Source organism: Papilio xuthus, unplaced genomic scaffold, assembly GCF_000836235.2.
Source record: "Papilio xuthus unplaced genomic scaffold, Pxut_1.1 DF827870.1, whole genome shotgun sequence".
NCBI classification, from domain to species: Eukaryota; Metazoa; Arthropoda; class Insecta; order Lepidoptera; family Papilionidae; genus Papilio; species Papilio xuthus.
The window spans coordinates 1,616,210-1,637,214 of record NW_013530779.1 but is presented as its reverse complement, the minus strand read 5'-3'; the positions used below and the strand labels follow the sequence as shown (position 1 = coordinate 1,637,214).

Here is a 21,005-nt window from a genome sequence, read left to right as displayed (position 1 = left end):
GTTTTATCTTATAATCTCTTTATATTTACTGCACAAACATGTTGCTAAAGTATTAAAATCCACAATTCATTACAATAAAATATAGTACTGTTGTATTTTCATTAGTTGTACAAACGTGTTAATATCGAATTATATTTACGTAACATGTGCAAATTGCGACAGTCATTTGTTCCAGCTGTTAGAGTTCGATAAAATATAAATTACAGTTGTTAGTTAGAATGCTATATCGTGCAATAATAGTAACTTAATACGAGTGGCGCAGTGGGAAATAATCCTATTTATGCAGGTGTTATTGAAAAACTAAAATAACGTAATAATATAAACGTTTTCGGTAGAAAAAAACACAGGTTCCGAAAGTATGCTTTGACTAAAAAAAGTCATGTTTAGATAAATTTCAATCCAAATGAAATAGAATTACCGATTATGGAATGATTTTGTGACGATTTTATTTAGAAATAAAATTAAACAATCAAATTTGTAAGAAGATGTTGCCGCGACGTCCGCGTGGAATTAAAAAAAAATATTACTAGCCTATGTGTTCTTCCAAACTATGTTCTACATTTATGCCAAATTTCAGCGAGATCCATGCAGCCGTTCTGTAGATATCTTCAAACGAACATCCATCCAAACATTCGCATTTATAATATTAGTAAGTTATTCTGGCGGCATAAAAATCTATGGTTCTCGTTCTCCAGAGTCGTTGGCAACAGAGTCGCAGTCGCGAGCGGTGTCCTGCGGGAACGACGTTCTCATTAGCGCCGGGGCCCGACAGCAGCGGAACTGAGTACGCGGATCACAGCTCCGAACATAGCACGCCAGCGCATTCACCACGTCATCGAATAAAGAAAGGCGAGTCTAGAATTTAAGTATCTGCAAGTCATACGTCGCGGTGTCCACGAGATGATGTCAGGTAAACACCGTGTGTTCGATAAATGAAATTGAGATATGTACGTGGACGGCTTTCGCGCATAGACTGCGGATAAACGACGCGCAGTTCATGAGAGTGAGATGAATATGTTAGCAGAATAGAGTGCCCGTTGTACGATATTATTTTAAACTAACATTACATCTCCATTATGATTAAAGGCGTCTCCCAGCGGGACATATAAGAAAAAATATAGTAATTAAAGCATATGTCAACCAGACGGATATGCAGACTACGACTACATTTGGCGCGATGTCTCTTATATAGTTTAAAAAATATATTTTTTTTAATATTCAAGTGAATTTTCAAACATGAATTACGATTATATCAGATACGATAAATTAGATTTTCTTAAATTTTATAAATGCATTTTATCCCTATAGCACCATCTATTGGAGCTCCAAACAAATGTCAAACAGCGCCATCTAGTGTCGCCTGTAACATTCCTATTTGCGCCTTACAAGCCTTTTCTAAATCCTAAAACCTTGATGAAGATGGCAGAATAATAAGAATCTATATATTCAGAAGAAATTATTAAATGAATTGTGTAATAAAGAACAATTCTTCTTAATTACAATTATTTTTATTAGTTTTTTCTCAACTGAATATGACAAATTCGTGAAATTTAATTAAACGTAATAAACAGTTATCTTAAGATCCTATTTAAATTAAAATGTAAAACATTTTTAATCTGTGTTAATTTGGTTTCAAGTACAAGTATAACTTAAATAGCATTTAAAAAATCAAAACTAAACTGTGTCACATTAAACAGGTTATTAACGAACGAACTTGAACCCACCAATGTCAAATCAATATATTATACCATTATGTCGACATTATGTCATCTAGTCAGAAGTTCAAGAAATAAATTACCTTTAATTATTTCAATCATAGTCTATGGCAGACGAAGTACATTTTAAAAGACATCGTTTGATATCATTTAATAATAAAATATAAATTGTAACATATTCTCCATCAAACATTAAGCACAATGACTTTACAACAATCCTATAAACGACTAGCTGGAGCTCGCAACTCCGTCCGCGCGAAATTTAAAAAAAAAACTATATGAGTAGTCTATATGTTCTTCCAGACTACTACTGTTAGGAAGAAAAACCGGAAATGAGCTAGTGTATTGACTCAACACTAGCCTTACTAAAATGTCGACGTTTGTCCCCTCACTATTCATTCTGACACAAGACTTTGTAACGAAAGCACGTCATTCGCGCCAAATTTAATAATGTCTAAAACTACTATGTCAAATCTCACCAAGATCTGTTAAGCCGTTCCAGAGATACCTTCTAACAAACATCGAAACTTTTGCGTTTATAATATTAGTAAGTTATACGATTAACAATTGCAATCAAAGCTGTTAATTAAGATGTATGAGAAACCTAAACTAAGAGACTCCCGTAGTGTATAAAGGTCTCTGAGTTTAACAGTAAGACCCTTAGTTTACATTTAATAAATGCCCTAAGTTAAGTCAGTGTAAGCAGTTATGATCTAATTCGTCCTCATTGAATTAAATCTACAATTGTGGTCATTCTTAGTATGAAGGTCATTATCATCAGTGATAAAACAACAATCGTGTTAGCAAGTTGTGTACAATAAATGCATTTTTGTTAATTTTATTGTTGTTTTTGTTACTTGTATTAATTTATGTTTTTAATACATATCAAAAGTGTTGTGTTGTTTTGAAGATAAGACAATTGCCATGGATATGCTCGGTGTTTTTCATGATATAGCTAATATTTGTAAGTTGATAACTTTTAAATTTTGTTTCTGTAGGCTATTAAGCAATTATCTGTTAAGGTATTGAAAATAAATCTTGGATAACAGAATTTAAAGATATATACGTGTGATACAATGACCCATTCTTTTAACTTTGAACTGCTTATATGTACATTTGTTCTTAGAATATGTTCCTTCTAGTTCTCTTTGTTAAAGTTAACTTAACGGGTAAACATTAACTGTAAAGTCGTTAAAACGTATTGACATCTTTGTCATTCAGAGACAAATCAGAGATAGCAATATATTTTAAATGGAGATTTTCGTCTTAAGAACCCATCTTAAACTTTATTTATTGCATTTTTCATAAAAACAGTATTAAGTACTTAATAGTGTCTTTTATTATGAGCAAAGATTATCAAAATGAAATATAACACATTTGAAATAAAAGCTTTAGTAATATAATAGTGAAAGTTCTACGTAATGCCTACGAATGCTACGAAAATCGTAGCGGCCTCTACAGATTTATGCACTGCATTTTGTATGTTATTGTGTTTTGTTTTAAGTTTCCAGTGTTAAAAACATGTATAAAATAAACGGTTATCTCCTTTTTTTTCTATGCGAATGACAGAGTAAGAAAATACGAGTATTTTAAATGAAAAATAGCATATTACAGTTCTTAAGTTAACGTCATTCAAATATCAAGTTTCGAGTTTCAATTAAATATTAATTACCGTATCTATTTCGAAGGCGTGATTTTTTTAAACAAGAAAGATTCAAATTGTTTTTTAATTGCTTCTTTAGTTGACAATAGGCACGTTCGGGTTTGGACACTTTTAAGGTCAAACAATTTAATCACAATTAAGTTATTCTCGGGCTTAGCTCGAGCTACGTCGAAGGTTACATCTTTTTAACATAGAAATGCAAACATCGGACCTGTTTTTCAGACTTCATGTATACATATTAATAAAATTGGAGTGTCTGTATGTAATATCAAAATATTTTTTTTCCTGCACATGATGTATAAGCAATTTTTGTTCGTTTGTCTGTATGTCTGTCCTCAAGGACAAGTTAGTTCCGAGTAATCTCGGGAAAGAATACACGCGGGCGTATTATAGGCTACTTTATTTTTAATTTTGCTCTGACGAAGTCGAATCCGTGAGTTCCCACTATTGAATCACTAGTTGAGAAACATATAGCTATCTCTGTTTTTTTTTTCAAAGAAAATGAGTAGGATGACATGATCACTTATATTGCATTAATATAAACGCTGAAAAATGTGGGGGAGGACATGAATCTTGATTGCTCACCCGAAACGCTTAATGTTTCATGGTTAAATGATATAGGATCATATTACTGCAATGCTGTATTTTTTTGAATCGGAATATCATAAATACAAGCAAAAGATGAGAAAGGAAAGTTAATTGGTGGGTAATTAATTTGTTTTTATCTTTTCCTCCGTCTTTTTAAGATATGCAAGTCATCTGCAACCTTTCATCTTGTTGATATCTATGGGCAGCGGTCACTTTGATATTTCATCCATATCACATTAGTTTACTTATAATATAACGCAATCTTGAAAACAATGCCTTTCATGAAGACATGCAATGGAGCGAAATAATAAATAAAATTTAATAATTAAATAAAAATTATAACCTAGTTATTTCACACGAAAGTGTTATTTTTAGGGTTCCATACCTCGAAAGGAAAAACCTGAACCCTTATAGGACGTTGGCCATCCTTCTGACAAGACCCTTTTATTCATTAAAGCTAACGAATAACCTTTTTAGAAAATATTTGAGATAGTATTAATTTTATAGCACAACTTAAAACAAGGGAGTTGCCTAAAGTCTCTAAGCTCGACGTGATTACGAAGTAAGTCATTTGCTTAACTTTGTTAGGAGTCTCTTTATGTTATATACTTTCCTGAAAGTGTAATTAAAAGCTTAAAACTAGAAGAGAACAGTTTTCTTAAAAATAAGCTTCGGAATTCAATTGTCTTTTTTGTAAATATTTTATGTTTATAAATGAAATGACTAGAAACTGCAGTAAGATATTTTCTTTTAACATTTTACCAACTATCTAGATGTTATATTTGACTCTCTCTCTCTCTCTCTCTCCTCATTTTGACTAGCTTGCATCCCACAAATTGGTGGGGTCAGCTATCCTAATCCTCGTTTCTATATTCTGTAACCTACATTATAACAGAACCTATATTACAAGCAGAAGATTTGGCGAAGTTTGGATTTATTAGTGCGGTGCCGATTGCCATCTGACACACCAAAACCTACCCGCTCGAGGCAGGACAACCCTCGGATATTAGATGTTATATTTAACTGATCTTATAAAATAATATTATTCCTAATTATGTCAACCTATTCGTTATAAAACAAAACTAATTTATATCAGATTTACCGTGGGTTGCTGAGCACATACCTGTACAAAACTTACCATCTTTTATCTTTGACAAAACAGAAAAAACAAAATGTTTTAAACGGGAATTTTGGACTCAGAAACCTACGGTTATTCTGTCACAATAAACCAATCTGTCATTGCATACAGCAAATAATGTCACCTTTACTATCCCATTTTAATAAGAATAATCGTCACATAGATGTAAAAGTTTTGTACCAAAATTATGGAAAAAATCATCTAAGATTTTGAAATGGAATCAATCACAAAAAGGTTCGAATTATAATAGGAAATACAACCTTTGTCCAATCTATTGAACCCGTATAACCTAACCTACATTTGTATGAATCCTAGTTCTAGGCTGTAGCAACAAAGATGAGTAGAATTCAGTATAGCTCGCAACGCCGTGCGGAAAGGTTGTGTTTAGTGTGGTTTATTTTCCCGCGTTATATTTTGATAGCGTGCTGGAGACCCGGCCTTTTGTTTTATCTGTGATATACACGAGGTTTCTCGGATAAATTGCGTATAATTTTGCGAATGCAGTGTTTGTGTAAAAGTGTTATTATTTATTGAGTTTTGTTATGGTTTTAGTTCTTTAAAGTGTATAAATTATGTTTTTCAAATAAGTTTAATTAATGACAAGTCCATAAGGCAATATCTAATTGGATTTTAAAATGAAGACAATTTGCGGTTAACCTTATAATCGGTAAAGCTATTAATATAAATGCCAAAAAATAATGTAATCACTTACTTCTTTTTATAGTGAAAACCAATGTATGTATGACTTTTTATCCTAACATAAGAAAACAATCCAATTTCATGATATTTTTTATATCAAACGAGCGAGCGGCCATCTGAAATCGCTGAAATAGCGAATTGACTGTTTCCCATGGACATACGCAATTGCAAATGCGTTGCCTACCTTTCGGAGGATGCACAGAAAGAAAATATTTTCCCTTCCCTTGCATCCTCTCATCCGGAAAGTCCACTTACACATCCCATCCTTTCCTTATAAGAAAAAGGTTGGGAAGGGAAAGTGGACTAATTTTGGCCTCCGGGACGCACACTCATCAGACGAAACGCGGAATTGCTTCCACTTCACGACTGCCTTCTGTGTGGTCGTGGTTTTTCACCGGGTGAGCCGTGCCGATTCTTGTGAAGATATTACAGCGGGCTCTACCACTGTTAAATTCAAGTCTTATTTTTGTTAACACCACCCCTTTTTCCGTTCGAATAACCAACCAATCCTCATTAGATATTTATAGTAATGACCTGGTTGTTTGAACATAAAAAAACAGTTATTTACTATTACAATATTAAATATTAACGATAACTTTAAGCCACGGATGGCTAAAATATAAATACGTAAAACTTAATATTGCGAAAGCTTAGACGTAATGCTCAGACTAATATAAATAAGTATTTACTAAGAATAATTTATAGTTTTATGATTTATCTTAAATACTATGCAATTTTGATAAACTATGCTATTTATTTTACGATGTCACGAAGGATTTCATCAGTAAACAGTAAATATCTGATCTAATCAAGTAATGCAAGGGCCGTCAAATTCCCTAATGAAAATTCAATGCCAAAAATTCTAAAAGAATGAAGATGTAAATATTTATAAAGTTAAATACATTGAATGTAAATGTATTGCTACATACGTGTTTGTATCACAAATTCCCTTATTCCAGACACGAATTTGAACGTGTATCGCATACAAAATTTACCTCGCGTCTTCATAGCGAATGAACCTCTCGCATTGAAAGTTACAAAACAAACTTTGAAACTCATCAAGTGAGTGGTCCCAGTAGATTGAGATGTTACCTCCGAGATATTAACAAAAATACTTTCTAAGTAATACATATATTATACTTTAACAGTGTATTGTACTTTAACAGTGGTAGAGCCCGCTTTAACACCTTCGCACGAATTGGCCCGGCACGGTGAAACACCACGACCACACAGGAGACAGGCGTGAAGTGGTTCATCTGATGAATGTGCATCCCGGAGGCCTAATTTAGTCCTCTTTCCCTTCCCATCCTTTTTTTCATAAGGATGGGAAGTGGACTTGCCGGATGAGAGGATGCATGGAAAGGGAAATATTTTCTTACTGTGCATCCTCTCCGTCGATTAAAGATAGGCAACGCATATATAATTGCGTATATCTATGGGCAACGGTCACTTTGCTATTTCAGCGATTTCAGGTTGCCGATCGCTCGTTTGCCACCTTATGATATAAAAAAAAAATACTAGCCGTATAAAAAAATACTAGCCGTTGCCAGCGACTCCGTCCGCGCGTCATCAAAAAAACATAATTAGTTGCCTATGTGTTCTTCCTATGTCCTAGATATATGCCAAATTTCATCGAGATCCGTTCATCCGTTCTGAAAATACCTTCAAACAAACATCCATCCATCTAAACATTCACATTTATATTAGTAAGATACATACGTTCCGGGTAAACTAAAAAAAAAATATTTGTATTTTAATACGAACATATTTTTGAACATAGATTGCCGATCTTAAATTGTACATTCTGAACACTTGTACATTGTACATATTTATGTAAAGGTTGTAAGGCATAATTGTTCATATTTTATAACATGGAATTATACTATATCACATTTGTAATCCCAATTTCAGGAGGGATCATAATAAAATTGCCTACAATTTATCTCTTTGCCGAAGGCCCAGAATAAATAAATGACGGCAATTACTAAATGAATACTTTACTCCCTTAGTGTTGCGTGTATCCATTTTTAGAACTAACATTAAATAATATGAGTTAGGGGTACCTTTCTAATTTCACTCAGAGTCCTTTACTAGTCACCCAAGAGACTAATCTAAACCCTTTAAAAGTTGCCAAAGGAACTAAACTAAGATTTAGAAAGACGTACTACTCTTTAGGGACAGTCTAAGTAACCAATAACAATTCTAAGTACCTTCATCATCAGCTCACTATACGTCCCCACCGAGGGGCTCCGAGCCTACCCTAAGTTAAGGGTGATTAGGCTATAGTCAACTACGCTAGCCTACTGCGGGTTGGTTGACTTCACACATATCTTTAAATTTCTTCTCAGATATGTGCAGGTTGCATCACCTCCTACCTTAAGTACCTTATCAATCTATATATAAGATTTCTGTCTAGAAATAGGCTACTAAAGGTTAACAAAAATTATTATATATAAAAAAAAATTAAATATTTATTTAATAATTAACTAAAATGTTTTATCAAAAGTCCCTTTAGGGAAGGTTCCGAAGATATTGGCAGCGTTCCCCCTTTGAATAGCTAAACTAATTTTCTTACTAGGTTGCTGCCAGCTTTAATTATAAATTAAACGTTAATACCTTGCATAATAACACATTATAACTTTAGTTGCCATCAACAGCGGCTTTAGCAAGCCTTGCTAAAGACATTGATAAATGAAACGCAATCTTGAGACTTGAGAAATTATACTTCTTGCTATAAAATTAGACTATTAATTTTCTCTCAATAGCAACAATAATTTTAAAGCTACCAATGCTATATAATAGCAGCTTTTTAATTTGTTGCGACGAAACATTGATGCTGTAAAAATCATGTTTTAAAAAGTATACTAACTAATACTAAATTAGTTTAAATTATGTAAAATAATTCATTAATAAATAAATTCTAATATTAGCTTCATGTCAGTCTATTTTGGTCGGCCATATACGTGGAAAATAAAAGCGAGAACCCAGACAACGTAAAGGCCATAAAAAGAATATGAAAAGGTACTTTTTAGTTAATCTGTACTCAAACGTAATTACGTCAATTTTTATTGTCTATATAACCTTCCGCACCCCTTAATTTAACGTGAGTTTCAGAACCCTAAATCAGCACAAATATAGCAGTATGTTTTAAATGGAGATTTTGGATTCATAAACCAAAGGTTACTAGTTTACTTTATATGTCATATTTTCTATTGAATAAAATAAATAAAAAATAAAACAAAACAGAACAGAACAGAACAGAACCGAAAAATATATGTTTTCCATTAAAAAGTTTCAGAGAAACTAATAAAGTTTCAACTCTGAATGTTACAAGATTTCTACTACAATTTATAACTACAGTACAGCAACTGGAGATTAACTGTAAAGTTTTTAAAGGAATAGTTCACATGTTATCTAGAACATGTCCTTAGTTGGAAAGGTTACAGATATTCGATGTTTTCGAGAGTAACCTTAAATAAAAAAATACTTAATTAGTAGCCTATGTGTTCTGCCAGACTATGTTCTACATATATGCAAATTTCATAGAGATCCGATGAGCTGTCATGGAGCTTCAAACATCCATCCATCCATCTAAACTTGTGCATTTATAATATTAGTAAGATAAGAAAGTGTTACATTCAAAAAATTATAATAAAATCCTTGTTTTAAAATGCAGCTTATAGATGTCGCTATTTCATCAATTAGAACCTGTATTTTTTTTAATTATTTCAGGTTATTTGCCTTTTTATTCTATTTAAAACAATTAAATATACATCGATTAAGTTCAACACGGCGCGAAATGAGTTAGCGCTCAAGTTGTAGCTGGCAATTCCAATCGGTTACTTACGTAATATTCACAAAGTGGGTCGAACTGGAAGTGAATTCAAAATTGAATATTATTTAGAAGAAATTTTCTCAGTTACATTGCACGATTTTAAAAGTATAATATAAAAATATTAACATTCATAGCTGCCAGTATTATGTAAGTTTTTACATTTTATCACGAATAACATATAGGACTTCTAATATATTTTTCTACTAACTGTATTATGTATTCTCCAGTTCAAAAGGGTACGGATTTCTGATCACGAGGTCGGGGATCGAATCCCGCCATTCGACTATTGTCGTACACCACATCCTAGCGCAAGCATAGAGCTTAGTTGGAATGGTAAAAGAAATATTAGTAAATTTACAAGAAATCTACTAATGTTTTCTAACAAAAAAGAAAAAAAAACATGTATGACAAATTTCAGCGAGATCCATGTAGCCGTGATAGTGATAGCTTGTTACAAAAATCCATCCATCCGAACATTCGCATTAATGGCCCCTTAAGCAGCACCTTAGTGCAGACTTTAAATCGATTAAGTGTGTAATTATGTTTTAGAACTTAAAATTCAAAAGACTTAATAAAAATAGTGAAATGCAAATTTTGTCTTTTTTGTTGGCAATTGCTTTGAAGGGAATTTTAGTAAACTTTCATAGAAAATTTAGAAAACTTTGGTAGGTATTTAAACAAAATTAACGTACGCCTTCTCCATTCGAAGGAAAAAGTTTTAAATACTTCAAAATAATTTATATTAGAACAATTTAAAATATTATTTGAACAAACGATATTAAAATTTGTTAACCTAAATTTAAAGTTAGTCACAAGAGAGATATAGAATAACATGTTTTAATCCAATTGGCGTGAATTGTGTTCATTTAAAGTTTCAAGCTGAAATTTCATAACGATAATTGTTTTTTTTTTTAAACAAACAAACAACTTTAAACATTAATACAATTGTTATAAATTAATTATGATTATATTAAATTTTTAAAAAAAGAATATGAAGATATAAAATGATATATTTAACGTAATTTTTTCAATGAATTTATTTAAACAATGCTTTGATCCAATAGACGTTTCGGGCATATCCCAAAATCATCATCATCATTAGCTCACTATACGTCCCCACCGAGGGGCTCGGAGCCTACCCTAAGTTAGGGGTGATTAGGCCATAGTCAACCACGCTGGCCAAGCGCAGTTGGTGGACTTCACACACAATTTCTTCTCAGATATGTGCAGGTTGCATCACGATGTTTTCCTTTACCGTAAGAACGTCGGATAAATGTACATATGCAAATCGGAAATCGAAAAACACATTGGTACATGGCAGCATTCGAACCCAGAACCTGCAGATTACAAGTCAAGTGTTGAAACCCTTCAGCCACCGACGCTCTTCTATCTGAAAATACTCGGGAATAATTTATTCACTGACTCTTTGTTATCTCAGTGCGGTGCTTCAAGCACAGTTGAAATTGCCTCGAAATTGAGCGTACAATTTTAATATCTTGCAATTTTTGAAATGATACCTTGACATATATTTTTATGACTTTTTTTACATTACTAGTTTCTTCACTATCTTGCCTTTTTCCCTTCGAAAAGTTGGCACCACTGACCTCTTTACATGAATCTTATTAATCTTACTTCTTACTAATATTATAAATGCGATTGTTTAGATGGGTGGATGTTGGTTTGAAGGTATCTCCAGAACGGCTGAACGGATTTCGATAAAATTTGGCATACATATAGAACATAGTCTGGACGAACACATAGGTTACTTATTATGTTTTTTTTTTTTAATTTCGAGCGGACTAAGTCGCGGGCGACATTTAGTAGCCTATAAACTGTGCATTTGTTAACCAGTCCATACTGTCTTCTGTTCTCCTTTTTTTACTCAATGGTTTATAGTTTAAGAATTTATCTATGGTAGCAAATTGATGAGGATGTTCCTCATATAGCTGACAATATACAACTGATATCTTTATTGTATTAGCAAAAATTTGTAAAAAATAAATCCTATGTTAGCCAGGGATAGTGTAGCTTCCTAACAGCGAAAAAAATTATCGGTTCAGTACTTTCGGAGCCCGTTCAATGAAAACAAACAAACAATCAAATCTTTTCTCTTTTATTTCAAGCAGTTAACCCTAACAGATGTTGGATGTCACTTATTTCTGGGTAGACTATACTCTCACTATTTTGAAAAAAATTCATGTACCCATTGACATACTTAGTTGGAGAAACCATACCACTGCTAATAAGCTGTTCGCGTGACAAAATGGAAATCTAAAATTATGCATAATGTAAAGAATGTCTATCTTTAATCATCTTAAAAAACGTACTTAATTGTTAACCCTGTTTTGTTCCAAGAGTTTGAGGAAGAGGGCAACATATTATAGACAGTGGAAATTCACTGAATTCGCTTGTTAATTTTTAACAGGAGAAGTTTCTTATTCAATCTTCATTGAAGCTAATTTATATTCAGATTAGGTTTATTTTTAATTGTAACCATGTTACATTATATGCGTGCATTATCAGATATCCGGCGAACACGGATTTCCTATTAATTTCGATTAGATATGTATTTATCAATGTTCTCAATATAATACTTTATAGCACTCTAGCCATGAGATCATTCGTGAAATACTATACAAAAATACAGTTGTAATAACATATAATTAACTAGTATTTGCCCGCGACTCCGACGGCGCAGATTAACAAAAAAAAACTTAGTAGGATATGTGTTCTTCCTATGTTCTACATTTGTGCCAATTTTCATCCAGATTCGATGAGCCGTTCAGGAGATACCATCTAACAAAGGTCTATCCATCCATTTAAACTTTGGCATTTTTAATGATACTAGCTGTCGCCCGCAACTCCGTCCGCGCAGAATTAAAAAACCTTTATTAGTAGCCTATGCGTTCTTCCAGGCTTTATTCTACTTCTATGCCAAATTTCAGTGTGCTCCATGCAGCAATTCTGGAGACATTTTTTTCTTGTGTCGAAACGTCATCATCATCAGCTCACTATAGGTCCCCACCGAGGGGCTCGGAGCCTACACTAAGTGAAGGGTGATTAGGCCATAGTCAACCTCGCTGGCCCAATGCGGGTTAGTGGACTTCACACATATCTTTGAATTTCTTCTCAGATATGTTGCATCACGATGTTTTCCTTCACCGTAAGAAGGTCGGATAAATGTACAAAAACACATTGGTACATGGCGGGATTCGAACCCAGGACCTGCAGATTGCAAGTCAAGTGCTTGACCCCTGAGCCACCGACGCTCTGTCGGTGTTGAAACGTACTGATAAATAATATTAAAAATATATTCATGTTACATTCCGATCAGTTTTACTTTTTTATTCCAAGAAAAATGTTTAACAAACAAAACACGAATTGTATTGTACTCAGGCTACAGGTACTAGGTATAAGTTGGTAGAGACGTAGTTAAACGAATTTACTTTGTCTTGTATTGGTAACAGTCGACGTCTAGACAGTTTTATATAGGAGACATGTTTACCTAGAATACGGCTGTTGCTCCGCATTTTATTGATTCAATCTGACTTCTTACTACTATAAATGCATGTTTTTATTATAGATGGATGGATGTTTAAACTTATATAAAAACGGCTAAAGCACTCACGTATTTTCGTCCAGTAGTGGCACCGACTTGTTTCGAGCCCATCAGGAGCGATGGACCGCGTCCAGGAAACAATACCAGTCCCATTCACCCTGATGAAAGTCCCCGATAGGCTCGTAACTAATCGGTGCCGCCACCGGATGAATATACGTTAGTGTTTAGCCGTTTTTATATAAATTTATTATAGTGTCTTACTAAAGGATCGATGTTAGAAAGTATCTCCAAAACGGCTCCAAATCTAGATGAAATTTGGCATGGATGTAGAACATAGTCCTTAAAAACATTAGGTTGTTTTTGTAACTCTACTTGGACAGGGTCGCGGGCGACAGTTAGTTGAATAAATAAAGGAAACGACGGATATTTTAGAGTTGAAAAGAACATAAACTAATTGAATCCATATGATGCTGTGCCAAAATCAAAAGCTTTAAAATAATATTAAATATTGTGGAAGTTTCAAGCGAAAAGCGTCCATAAAACTGTTTTTTTTTAATTGTAAGGCACAACCTTATCTCTTTGTCATCCAGAAAATACGAAATATTACTATCTTCTTTATTCTATCAGACAATACGCTTTAAGCTCTAATTAATGGCTTGTTAAATGCCAGAACGTTGTTGGCTATATTAATAAAAATGAGTACTTTAATATGTTTGTCCACTAAATCTGTCTCTTGGATATCGTAGTAGAGTTATTGATTAAGCAACCAAACAAGGAAAACCGAAATAATTCCGTATTTTATTGCTTTGTTTACTACGTTTTCTTAACTTGTGTAATCAAAAGTTTACTGTTTATACGATAAAATAGCGAAACTAAGTGCATAAAGTAAACTATTATTATTATTAAAAATTGTTGTCACCCTCATTGCTGGTGTAAATTGTCGGCCTTCATTGTCGAAAATACTTGGGAATAACCAATGGATATTGTTGGATATAGTTGCTTTATTGACTTTTATGAACAGATTTATAAGAACAGACTAGCGGTCGCCCGCGACTCGGTCCGCGCGGAATTAAAAAGCATAGTTTGTGTTTTATAGGTATGCCAATTTTTATCAAGATCGATTCAGTCGTTCTAGAGATACCTTCAAACAAACATCCACCCATCCAAACATTCGCACTTATATTATAATATTAGTAAGAAGTAAAATCATAGGATGGATGTCACACACTTTGATTCCTGACAAGTATAGTGTTAACATCCCAAAATACGTCCCCACCGAGGGGCTCGGAGCCTACCCTGAGTTAAGGGTAACACCTTTCTTAGTATAGTATAATTTTTTTTTTAATTTCAGTTATTTAAAAGCAAAATGCAATTTATCTTCATCGCGGTCACGTCAGTTAAATTGTACTAACGAATTACTTCAATTACATCTTAGTTCCTTTGTGACCTTGAGACTTAAACGTCAAGTTACATTTTCTTAATGACACAAATATGTCATGTAATGACAGTAATTTGTTCTTGATATAACATTGTGTCTGTAGATATTGTATTTGTATTCGTATAGGCTAAATATATAACTATGTTTTTTTTTTAAAAACAATCGTATATTTTGTGTTTGTTTAACCAACATTCAGTATCATCATCAGCTCACTATACGTACCAACTATGGAGCTCGGAGCCTACCCTAAGTCAGTGACTAGGCTATAGTCAACCAAGCTGTCTCAACGCGGTTTGACATCACACATATCTTTCAAACTCTATCTAACCTACCTTAAAGTAACAAAATTTAATCATGTTTGATGTAAACGCTTGAGAAACAAAAGAAAAATATAGTATTTCTTTTCATAACACTAAACAATACAGTGAAAGTTGTAAACGTCAGGGCCGGGTAAATAATACAACAGTCGGCACGCGATGTTCCACAAACGTTTATCAGGACAACAGTTTTTCATTCATTAATGGGCGTAGTTAGGTACATTTAATATACTAAAGAATCTACTATAGAAAGCTAATATAAGAAATTATATTTTAACTAGCCATCGCCCACGATTCCGTTTGGGCGGAATTAAAAAAAACTTAATAAGTTACGTTTGTGTTCTTGCGTATCTTCTACATCTATGCCAAATTTTAACACAATCCGTTGATCCGTACCGGAATATACCTTCTAACAAACATCCAAACATTCAAATTTATAATATTAGTATTATAAGATGTATTCCCCTTAATATTTAGTATCTGTTGGACCCTTTGTCAGGTACTTAAGCTTAAGTCTTACTAGATATCTACACTAATGAACGCCCTTAGTGACATTTGAAGGATGGTTTGTTAGGGGAATGAAGTTCATATGAGTATTTTCTAACAGTGACTACAAATAGTATAAAATTACACACTAAAATCCAAAACATTTATTCTTAATTACCAGCACATTACCTAATGGCTGAATAGCGTGACAACTATCTGCATTGGACAATTTGTATGATTAACCGTGGGTTTCCGAGTCCAAAATCCCCGTAAAAATCATATTGTTTTATCTGTGTGTCTAAAGGTATTGACAGGGATGTCGATATGTTTTATACAAGGATTTGGTCTCAGAAACCTAACGTAAAATATGTTATATTATATACTGATAAGAGATAGTAATACAACCCTATCTATCCTTTTCCAATATTATATTTAAGCAAATGCAACTTGTATGTATCAAAGGGCGTATCCAAATACATATCAAACGAAGTTTCGACAGAGTGTCAAAATAATAAAATAAATTAATACTAACTTCCAGCTTGACAACATCCCGCGTATTTGAGAAAAGAGGTCTTGACAGACAGACGGACGGCCGACAAAGCGATGCAATGGGGGTTCCATACCTCATAGGAAAAAAACGGAACCCTTATAGGATCACTTTGTTGTCGGTCCGTCCGTCTGTCAAGACCCTTTTTCTCAAAAACGCGTGAAGATATCAAGCTGGAATTTATTTTACTTTCGAGGTACGGGACCCTAAAAATGTGAGTCTTCAAATAAAGTCGAACGTTGCTAATATTATAAATGCGAATGTTTAGATGGATAGTTGCATAAATGTTTGTTTGAAGGTATCGCCAGAACGGCTGAACGGATCTCCATAAAATTTGGGACAGAACACATGAGCTACTAATTAAGTTTTTTTTTAATTCCGCACTAACGGAGTTGCGGGCGACAGCATGTAACTCTATAAGCTAGTGTCTGTCTGGTCTAGATAGACGACTGCCATAAAGCGTGAAACGGTCCCTTAAACTCTCGTTTATCCTGATTCAACTTATTTCATACTTGAATATTGACAAAATTAACTCTGCTGTCACAAAATTAAACGATCTTATTTTGTTTTATACAAGAAATTTGCAACAACTCAATTTGAAACATGACAGATGGTAAACATAATTTGTCTTTGTAAAAATTTCGCTCACGCAGTCGCCCTTGACATTATTGGCATCATTCCAAAACCCGACAACAGTAAATATTTCTTTTTTATATCCAGAAAAGGAATTTAACATTTTATCGTGTCCCAGTTTAATAATAATTCTTGTTTATTCTTATTATAAAAATATATTTTGTATAGAAATAACTAAATTACAGTAATAATGTATTTTATACTTTTGGCAAAAATTTACGCGTAAATCGAAATTTATTTAAATTGCATAATCAATGACTAATAATGTTCCTATAATCTATTTCTTTATGCCATTTTTTGATATAAAAATATACATATTATAAGTTTGTTTTCTAAATATAATTTAATTAATTAAATTATTTAGAAGTGTCAAAAATGCAACATTTAATATTCGACAATAACATAGACAATAAAAAAACTAAATACAGACTATAAATGTGTTCAAAATGGCGTCGGAGAATATCGAACGCGTTCCTAAACTGTGTACTTATGAAGAAACTTAAGACTGCAGTCAGGAAGTGGCGAAGTATGCGCCTCTTCCGAAAACGAGACGGTGAGTTGAATAACGTTTTAGAGGGAAAAGGACAAAAGATAGGACACATGAGTTATCGAAAACTAAGTCCCTATTTCCACTAGACTAGCCGTGCCATTCTTCACAACTATTGATTTCTTTATCAGATTTGTCAACAACTCGTCAATTATCTATCGATCAACCGTCAACATCTGGCACACCTGCACATCTACAACGAACCATACCAGCAGATTTACAATTGGTGAGTAAAATATTCAAAATAAAGTGTTCGTAGTCAAACGAAAGGATCGCCTACATGTTTAGGGTTATGCATTAGTAAACTACGCTAAACCAGTATGGATTAGTTGACATCTTTGAATGTATTTGCAGATATATGCAGGTTACATTATTTTATCTGTCTTCATCGTAAGATATTATGTAGTGAAAAAGTCAAGTTTCAAAGTTAAAAAAAAGTGAAGTTTCGCGAACATCGCCCGGTTACTACAAAAGTGCGACTGTCTATGTATTTATAGCTCTTCAACGAATTTCAAGGGATAGTGGAGGTCACAATTTGCAATTTTAAATTGGAATTCGTTACGTACGTTAAACAAAATGATAACCTCTTTACAAAAATAATTTATGTATACAAATTCTGAAAAGAACACGGAAAACATGGCATGGCATGGCGATTAAAATTAGTTGCTAAAATGTTTTTATTCTAACTACTATAAAGTTTTTATGAATGGAAAATTATTTTATATGATTAGTGAGGTTTTATACGGAAAAGTACGATGTTATTAAGTTAGTAGTTGAGTAAAAATAATACAAAACTTCACTGTTACTTTATTATATGAAGAAAGCAAAATTAAATACATGCAATTGACATTAGTAATCGAGTCTCGGCTATGTTACATTTTAAAATTAGAAAATTTTCCTTGAAAATATCAATATGAATTCCATAGTAATTTTCTTTATAAGTTTTATTCCCCTTGAAAATATATAAGGAAGTAAATAACTTACTTGTTAAAGATGAAGGTTGATTGCTTTTCTTGCATCTAGATGGTTTGATGGCAAAGATTTCACACGATTTAACATCACATATTTTAATTTCAATCGCACTTTAAAGAAGCAATGTTCCCGAAACATTTTAAAAATTATTGTTTTTATCACCATTTCAGGAACCAGACGAAGGTCAAAAATTAAGAGAACAACAACTAAGACAATTCGCATTCTTCCAACTTAGGGTACATTTAAAAAGAGGCCAAAATTTAGTCGCCATGGATAAGAACGGTACGTTCAAAATGCACAACACAAATCACTACAAACACAAAAAAACACGTAGATTGGCTGGCACAAAAGAACATTTTTAATAAATATCACAATTAAAAATGTAATAACATTTGCTTTTATTTGCACAAAAAACGACTTTATTTATATGTGCAAAAGGTTTAAATTATTCAATCAAATTTTATGGAATATTTTGTTTTTAAACTGATTGAGGCAAAAGCATCAATGACATACAGCTTTCATTTACTCACTGAAATAAATATATTTTATTTAATTTTTAATCTAATCTGCAATTTAAAAAATTATAATTTAAAAATAATATATTGGAATATGGTTCTAAGCGTTATTATTGTTTATTAAATTTAGTACAAAACAATTTTACTATAATCCACTTTTCTTATTTTACACAAATACACGTGTTACGGAACGTTATATGAATGTGTTTTTCTTTTAATTTGCACCTTACAGTTTTTATTGCGCGTAGTTAGTGCTTTTGCTTTTGTAGATTTTTGCATAAAATTGAGCACAACATAATTAACTTTAGATAAATTGGATTTCTTAACAAAAAAATCTAAATGAAATGGAATTAAAATTTTATTAATTAAGTTAAATTTTTAATGTGACGACCAAAAATATATCATGAATTCTGATAGTCAATTGAAATTTCGATTAGTGATGTATTCTTTTATGAATAATTGGTAATAACACATTTAAATAATTTCCTAAGAGTCTTTTGTCATAGATTAAAAAATGTCATAGAGTAGCCGAGCTTAATTTATTCATTTTTATTTTCGCTTTTTAATCTAATTATACATTTTGTGGGGTCGAAAACCAGGTTTGTTATCAGGCACCAGTGACCCGTACGTGAAATTCAAGGCTGGCGGTAGACTGTTGCACAAATCGAGGATAGTGTATAGAGACCTTAATCCAGTATGGGATGAATGCTTCACCGTACCGATTGAGGATCCATTCGTACCAGTACAACTTAAGGTATGTGTGTACCAGTTTACCAGTTTTTGTATACCTAACACTTCCATTCTCTAAAAAACAAGGACAAAATTTTTACTAATACAAGGTAAAATGCACTCTAAACTTTTGAGGTTAAAGATGAAATTTGATTGTCGTAACCCTGATTGCTGTCTCTGTTTATTTCAAACAAAATGTAAGGGATGACAATATATGTTAGTGCAGTGGAAACTCACCATAATACTAAAATTATACATTAATTAAATTAGCAAACAATGGCTGATCGTTCTATTGTTTTGTTACAAAACATATCTCGCAAAGAATATTAATATCGAACACATTTTTGAAGTTACAATGTTTATTAATTATGTCTTACGAGTATTTTCTTTATCTCTTCGTTTTTAAATAAATTATGCGCCAGATAACTTTCAACCACATCATTACTAAATATCTGGTGGGATCGTGGGTCCAGCGCTAATTTATACGTTCTAAAAAAGTCTAGTCGGAGGAATTTAGCATAAAAATGTTTTTTTACCTTCTCAAAGTTTTATACTGCTTTGCCCTATACTTCCAGGTATTTGATTACGACTGGGGTCTCCAAGATGACTTTATGGGAATGTGCTATTTGGAACTAACAGCGTTGGAACTAGGCAGAACCCAGGATTTGGTACTCTGTCTTCGAGATCCTAACAAACCGAACCAGGATATGGGAGAGATTGTTCTGAATGTCACGCTATGGCCGAAGTCACAGGAAGATAAAGATCAGGTAATTTTATCAGATTAAATATTGGCAAAGATTTACAATGTTTGTATATGACCATTAGCGAGTAAGTCAACGTATTTTAGGAAAAACCTCTTTTTTTCTAAGGGACTAGTGTCTGTTGGCGTAGTGGAAGTAGGGTTTAAGACATGTCCTTTTGTAAATACATATAAGGGGAATGTATCAAGCGAGTTTGGAAGACAGTACACTAAATTGTCTGAAGAGAAGCTTTATATTCTTTTTTCTCTTAATATATTCAAACCATCAAAGGTTTTTTTTTAAATTTTAATCACAACATTCACATTTAATCATTTAAATGTGTATTTTTGGATGGATGGATTGATGGATAAATATTTGTTAGAAGGTATCTTCAGAACGGGTCCACAGATCTCGCTAAAATTTGGCACAGATGTAGAACATAGTCTCCAAGAACACATAGGCTACTTACTAATTAAGTTTTTTTTTTAATCCGCGGTGACAGCTAGTCCTTACTATAACACACAAACCTATTTGCAAATTTCAATTGAAACTAAACTCATCTTTACCCCAATTGTCGTTGTTTTCATATTATTCATCCGAATAATCGGTTTCAACATATACCGTAATATAAATGTAAATTTCCTTTTACGATGATAATATCCCAACCCAATTCACTATAGCGCTTTAAGCCTTAATAAAATGTAAAAAGTCTAGGATATTGGAAAATCAAAAGTATCTGCAATAACTATGGCATAGCATATATGGCATATTTAGTTAAGGGTAAAAGAAAGTTAATATGTAGTCTTTGTGTTCTTCCAGACTATGTTCTACATGTGTGCCAAATTTCATGAAGATCCGTTCATACGTTCCGGACATATCTTCAA

At 32.8% G+C, this 21,005-nt stretch overlaps 1 protein-coding gene across 4 annotated transcripts in view; it reads left to right on the top strand.

The window, feature by feature from the left end:
• Window positions 1-2,567: 2,567 nt before the first annotated feature.
• Window positions 2,568-21,005, top strand: part of Mctp (multiple C2 domain and transmembrane region protein) — a 35,270-nt gene continuing 16,832 nt past the window's right edge. For 2 of the 4 annotated variants that reach the window (XM_013308610.1, XM_013308615.1), the window contains exons 1-6: window positions 5,476-5,839; window positions 16,983-17,171; window positions 17,297-17,391; window positions 18,308-18,419; window positions 19,252-19,406; window positions 19,957-20,148. In XM_013308610.1, the coding sequence (XP_013164064.1) occupies window positions 17,054-17,171; window positions 17,297-17,391; window positions 18,308-18,419; window positions 19,252-19,406; window positions 19,957-20,148 (672 nt within the window). In that variant the 5' untranslated portion in view covers window positions 5,476-5,839; window positions 16,983-17,053. Of the gene's footprint in view, window positions 2,680-5,475; window positions 5,840-16,982; window positions 17,172-17,296; window positions 17,392-18,307; window positions 18,420-19,251; window positions 19,407-19,956; window positions 20,149-21,005 lie in introns of those variants that run through there. The other 2 variants (XM_013308611.1, XM_013308612.1) reach the window with 2 other exon arrangements.